The following is a 6399-nucleotide window of genomic DNA, read 5'->3' as shown; positions in this document are numbered from 1 at the left end:
CCACTGCAACATCAGAGTCATAAAGCCATGGTTCAGTACAAGCAGGCTCATGCTTGAATAATATTTTCTGCCTGCTTTCAAGTTTGCTTTGTCTTCTTGTGTCATACACTGCCTTATCCATTATGTGCTTTGAAACACATACAGTCGGAGCTGTACTGAGGGAATTATGACTTTAGAACTGTGTGCACTGACACGTACAACCAGCCTTGTATATGATTTAGTATTTGTAACCTGTATCATCATGATCAAAATTCATTCCTCCGAGAGAGAGGTTGCCATTTTGCTGTAGGGAGAGAAAAAGAGACAGACAAGGGGAGAGACAGCAGGGGCCAAAATAAAAGTTTCTAGATCATACGTTTCATGTGGAATTTCCATTGGACAAGCACTGGCTCTTAAGGTCCACTTAAACCTTGTTCTTTTGTAATTTACACTGCTTGCCATATTTACATCGGTTACAGGTCAGAAATCGTGTTTTTTTCGCAGTCGTACATAAGTTGTAATGAGATAAATGCATATTCAAACCAATAGCACATACGGAGCCCTGGAAAAATAAACACAAAAAACTAAACACATGTCACTTCCAGGGCTCCGTAGATGAATGATACACGAGCAATACTTCTTGTCAACGCTTCGGCTCTTAGCCCCGCCCTTTCCTGTGTCGTCACATCTGTGTTTAACATGGAGGCTGTCTTAGCCGATTGAAAGAAAAATGCCGCTCGAATGAGGCAAATAACTTGCACTTATTCTGAAAAGACGCCAATTTAGTCAGTATGACGAACAGGACTTCTTATTTTTATGACCCCGACGTGGGGAACTTTCATTACGGTGAGCCTATTCGTCCTTATTTACCGGGCCGCTAGTGAGAAAGCTAACAGTTAGCTTCCTGTCGCTGCACAGTGATTGAAAGAGACGGTTTCATGAACTACTACCACGTCTTCTGCATAAAATTGTTGAACGACACAGCTGTCTGTCTTGCCCGCGATATAACAATCTGCAGTAACGTGTACTTTGAGCACAGTTGTGTGGTGGCTTCCTTCGAAGCTAAACCATACCAGAACGTTGAGATGCCAAGACCTAAACTGAATTTTTATTCGAACCGTAAATTAGTCATAACAAAGCTTTCATGTTTGTCCCCTCACTTACGTTTACGTCCGTCTCGCAGCTTCGTATAAAAACTATCTAGTGTGTCGTCTTTAGTTTTATGTCAATCCCATCTTCGTTTTTCTGTTGATCAGGTGCTGGTCATCCCATGAAGCCTCACAGACTGTCCCTGACTCACAGTCTGGTGTTGCATTATGGACTCTACAAGAAAATGATGGTATATATATTTTTTTCTGACATTTTGTATAAACCGTTGAGTGAGTTTAACTTATGGATGTACTAAACTACACTTTCTTGTCAGGTGTTTAAGCCATACAAAGCCTCGCAGCATGACATGTGTCGCTTCCACTCGGAGGACTACATAGACTTTTTGCAGAAAGTCAGCCCCAACAACATGCAAGGTTTCACTAAAAGCCTTAACACATTTAACGTTGGGGATGATTGGTAAGTAAATATGCTTCTTGCAAGTATCTTGCTACATTCGACAAAATTGTTGGTGTATGTCAGTGCATGAAGAAAAACTTGACACTGACAAAAGTAGTTGTATATGTATAGAAAATTCAACATGGAAAATCAGGCAGAACAGAAATGTTAAAAAAATGACTGTAGTGGACCTTCACAGAAATGTCATCTTTAATATTTTGCTGCACAACCTTTTAGATGAAGGATGATAAATGACGTACTTATGAATAAAATGTAAAAACAAATACATAACATGTTTAAATGAATAAATAAATACATGTAAAAATGTCAAAGTAACTTAATGAATTTTATTTTTGTCGAAGAATGAATGAATTTATTTGCTTATCCTATTATTTGCAACACAAAAAATAGGATTAAGTTCTATTCATTGTGGTGAGGCAATGGTCAAGTTGGAGTCAAGAAGTTAATTTATGCTGGAAATGACACAATAAAAGTCAAGTTCTTCTCATGGATTGCCAACCTGACCTGACATCTGAACTGAGCGTTGCGTGTCCTTCACCATAATTTTTGGATACCATCTAAAAATGGGCCAGAATGTACAAACACAACAACAACAACAATTCTGAACTAGTTTTGAAAATGGGCTCCTACGTCCAGACTATTAATGATGACAAACTAATTCAGCGATGATGACAAAGATAAAATAACACAAAGAAGTTGACCAACTGTTGTAAACCTATGATGAACTTATAATGCTAGTTGGTTTGTCCAGCGTACTTAATTTCCATACTGACAGCCAAGTGTCAAAATAATAAGATAAAATGGAAATAAATAAAAACAAAAAAATGTCAAAATAACAAATTGAATAAATAATTGAATGTACAAATAAAACTAAAAGTTAAATTGTCTGAATACATAAATGTATATGTGTATGTATGTATATACATATACATTTCTATAGTTAAGTATTTATACATTTATTTACTCATGTATTTATTTATAATTATCTTATTTATCATCCTTCATAGTCACTGCAATATAACAATATTATTAGGGACATTTTTTGCTAATCGAGTACCAGTACTGCCATTTCAGTCCTTGTCGTTGGAGAGTACAGATTTGAGCAATTAATAATATCATAACAACCACCAGAGGTGGATCTATTCAAATCAACAGTGTGAACAGTTTCAAAATCCTGTTACTTTGTCTTCACAATGATGTTTTGTGTGTTCATTATTGTTATGACTTTTTTTCAGTCCAGTATTTCCAGGACTGTTTGAGTTCTGCTCCAGATACACTGGAGCCTCATTGCAGGGAGCTACGCAACTTAACCACAAGGTAACTCTGTGAAGATAATTTTGGCTTCATTACGAGGCCCCATTGCCTCGGAAAAATATACAATTCAAGCGGGTTGGTGCCCATTTGTATGCACTAACCTGTTTTCGTATAAGTGTAAGTTGGTTGTAGACAACGGTCGTAACACAGGAGACTGACTGTCTGTGGCAGCCCGTGATGAGACTTGCTGATGCAAGAAATGATTATTTTATTCACAGGGAGAAGGAAGCGTGAACTTGGCAGTATCTTTGCATTATTTCACCAAACTTTGAGAACTCAAGGGTCCCATATATCCAATAACAATGTTGGCGCTGAAGACATGCAAGACCTTTGATGTCAGATATCACAAGACTTATTAGAAGGCCTGTGTAAATAAAGGGAGCTGGTGTTTTGAATCGCTTGCTAACCAGAGGCGTCACTGACATTTGACTTCTGTTTCAGATCTGTGACATTGCCATCAACTGGGCTGGAGGATTGCATCATGCCAAAAAGTTTGAGGTTGGAGAGCTTTGTGGTTGATGAGTTCTCTGTCCTGATGAACATGTCCTGAGTTCTTTTCACTGGATGTTTTTCCAGGCTTCTGGCTTCTGCTACGTCAATGACATTGTCATCAGCATTCTGGAGCTCCTGAAGTATGACATCATCATCCGTGTCCATCCAGTGACCTTCTTAACACGGGTCTGTTTGTTCCAGATACCACCCCAGGGTTCTGTACATTGACATCGACATCCACCATGGCGACGGGGTCCAGGAAGCATTCTACCTGACTGACCGTGTCATGACTGTGTCTTTTCACAAATATGGGAACTACTTTTTCCCAGGCACAGGTGTGTGCACCTGGCAGCAGTGCACTGTCGTGAGGCAAATGTGAGGTCTACTCATTGTCATGTGATATGATTGTCGTAGGGGACATGTACGAGGTTGGAGCAGAGAGTGGACGTTACTACTGCCTCAATGTTCCTCTGAGGGATGGGATCGATGACCAGAGTGAGTTCAGTAGTTCTGTACTTAGGGAAAATGGCTGGTTACTAGGGATGGGAGATAACTTATTTTACGCGATGCCAAAAGACTGCCAAACACTGTCTCCACGATGACAATTCCACATCTCACAATAAATTTGATAAACATGCGGCTCTCTCGCTGCGTTGGACCTGCACATGTGAACATGATGAGGCCGCGACGGTGCGCCGTGCTCTCCATTTCCACGGCGTTTGAGAGCCGACACAGGCGTGTGATTGTTGTGGAGAGTGTGGTGGACTTTGGTACACCATTGTAATTTAAACTTATTTTTATTTATTTATTATTATTTATTTATTTTTATTTGAAAGTTTATATCATGATTTGGAGAATAGAATATGACTAAACGATCATTTATTCACATGATAGCTAATATTTCTTCAATAGCATCGAGGAAATGTGTCCAGACTGGTCCATAGTTCAAGTCAACTGTTAAGAGACATGAGACACAGCAGACGGCTCAATTTAACCCCTAAATAAAGCTGGCAGAGCAGTCTGTCAGACACCAGCTGCTTCTACCAGAGACGTGAAATATTGAAATTCTCACCTCTACACCTACGTTAACTATTATATTTAAACATAAACAAATAATGATGTTGGAGACAAACTCCTCTCATAAGTTTCATCATAAAACAGTTTCAAGAGAGACTGAAGTGTCCAACACATGGAATAGCATGAAAATGTATTTATCGTGATAGTTATCGTTTTCGCCGAATTGACAACATTTAGCGTGATAACTTTTGTTGTCCATATCACCAAACCCTACCTGTTACATTCATCTATGTTGATACTAAAAACTGAGGTGTGTTTCAGGCTACAGACAACTGTTCCAGCCAGTCATCAAGCAGGTTGTGGACTTTTACCAGCCCACCTGTATTGTGCTGCAGGTAAGTCTGACTGTCAGTCTCCTAGGTGTTGTTGTATCAAGAGTTCTGATAAGTGTTGTGCATCCAGTGTGGAGCAGACTCTCTGGGCTGTGACCGTCTGGGATGTTTTAACCTCAGCATACGAGGACACGGGTGAGACTCATGTGATTTGATAATGGAATCATATTCTTCTCTGAAGCTCCATGTAAATGTGTGTGTGTGTGTTGCAGCGAGTGTGTGGAGTTTGTCAAGAGCTTTAAGATTCCTCTCTTGGTCCTTGGAGGTGGAGGATACACTGTGAGGAACGTGGCTCGCTGCTGGTCAGATTTCTCACACGTGTTGTAGTGTAGAGGTGTGTTTGTGCCAGGTCATCATCTCTGGTGTGTGACAGGACCTTCGAGACGTCCCTGCTGCTGGACGAGTCCATCAGTGATGAGCTCCCATACAGTGGTAAGCTGCCGTGTTGAAAGCAGTCTTCTCCCACTCTGTGCTTCATGTGGCTATAAAATCTTATGCTCTCCTGCACAGAATATTTTGAGTACTTCGCCCCAGATTTCACTCTGCACCCGGATGTCAGCACCAGGATAGAGAACCAGAACTCCCGTCAGGTACTGCATCTCAGCGAGTGTTCCCAAACCCAAGATTATTGGAGTAACATTTGTTTTCAGTTGAAGGAATGATGGTCTGCTTGGCCGCGTCCTGATGCAGGTGCCGCCATTAAATCTAGTGTGTTTATGTGTGTAGTACCTGGAGCAGATCCGTCAGACAGTGTTCGAGAACTTGAAGATGCTCAACCACGCTCCCAGCGTCCAGATCCATGACGTTCCCTCAGACATGCTGAACTACGAGCGCACGGATGAACCAGACCCAGAAGAGAGGGGTGGCGAGGAAAACTACACCAGGTCAGAACGATGGCTCAGGCAGGAGGGAGGGGCTGTAACAAGGATTCACCTGTGTTCTTGTCTATACAGACCTGAGGCTGCCAACGAGTTCTACGACGGTGACCATGACAACGACAAAGAGAGCGATGTGGAGATTTGAGCCATGCATATACATATGAAGGACACTGAATGGGTTCAGGCCGGAGATCTGCCCGGAGTTGGTTCCTCATCACTGTTGTGGTTCTGTCGTGGGCTGTGAGTGTGTGACCTCTTAACAGAACGTCAGCTTGTTATGAAAATGTTCCTGCCCTTTGGATAAAGTGTGTTGTTTTGTAGCCACATTTGTACCGTTTGCTGTTTTGTTTTTATAGTATGTCGACAACTTTATAATAAAACAATTGTATACCGCATTGTTTGCTGCTCACCACTAGAGGGAGACACGAACGGACACACATATACTGCAGTATTCAACGAGTTATTCAGCCAGACACACGCTTGTTCAATTTACAGTTTAAACGTGATGGTTCACCTTCAATACGAATTGCCAACATACTCTTTGGTTGCTCAGTCATATCATGGCTAATTCTCCTTACAATGAAATAAATAATAAAACTTCGGTTTTAGTTTGGCATGCAATTTGATAATGCTAGTGGGTCACACACTGAAACAACACCGACAGTCCAACACAAACGTGACACATAAAAAAAAAACAACCGCCACTATTGACATGCGCGACCAAGCTAATGCGAAGTGCTGTGACTCACCACTTTTGGAAG

General features: G+C 41.1%; 1 protein-coding gene across 1 annotated transcript; it reads left to right on the top strand.

The window, feature by feature from the left end:
• The first annotated feature begins 660 nt into the window (after positions 1–660).
• hdac3 (histone deacetylase 3) lies at positions 661–6051 on the top strand. The gene is made up of 15 exons (XM_053879639.1): positions 661–825; positions 1236–1318; positions 1403–1545; positions 2781–2862; positions 3301–3357; positions 3436–3491; positions 3553–3686; positions 3766–3846; positions 4690–4763; positions 4831–4895; positions 4973–5062; positions 5134–5192; positions 5271–5350; positions 5487–5644; positions 5714–6051. The coding sequence occupies exons 1-15, from the start codon at positions 771–773 to the stop codon at positions 5781–5783; spliced, it is 1287 nt and encodes a 428-aa protein (XP_053735614.1). The 5' UTR covers positions 661–770; the 3' UTR covers positions 5784–6051.
• The last annotated feature ends 348 nt before the right edge of the window (positions 6052–6399 follow it).

Source organism: Synchiropus splendidus, chromosome 11 (genome assembly GCF_027744825.2).
Source record: "Synchiropus splendidus isolate RoL2022-P1 chromosome 11, RoL_Sspl_1.0, whole genome shotgun sequence".
NCBI classification, from domain to species: domain Eukaryota; kingdom Metazoa; phylum Chordata; class Actinopteri; order Syngnathiformes; family Callionymidae; genus Synchiropus; species Synchiropus splendidus.
The sequence above is the reverse complement of the archived record's forward strand: the minus strand, read 5'-3'. Positions and strand labels throughout refer to the sequence as shown.

What these genes read in the sequence shown, in the direction of transcription:
- hdac3 (XM_053879639.1), top strand. Translation starts at nt 771, where the DNA reads ATGACGAACAGGACTTCTTATTTTTATGACCCCGACGTGGGGAACTTT. An exon ending in TTTAACGTTGGGGATGATTG is followed by an intron (nt 1,546 to 2,780) that starts GTAAGTAAATAT and finishes ACTTTTTTTCAG; the next exon opens with TCCAGTATTTCCAGGACTGT. An exon ending in CTCAGCATACGAGGACACGG is followed by an intron (nt 4,896 to 4,972) that starts GTGAGACTCATG and finishes TGTGTGTTGCAG; the next exon opens with CGAGTGTGTGGAGTTTGTCA.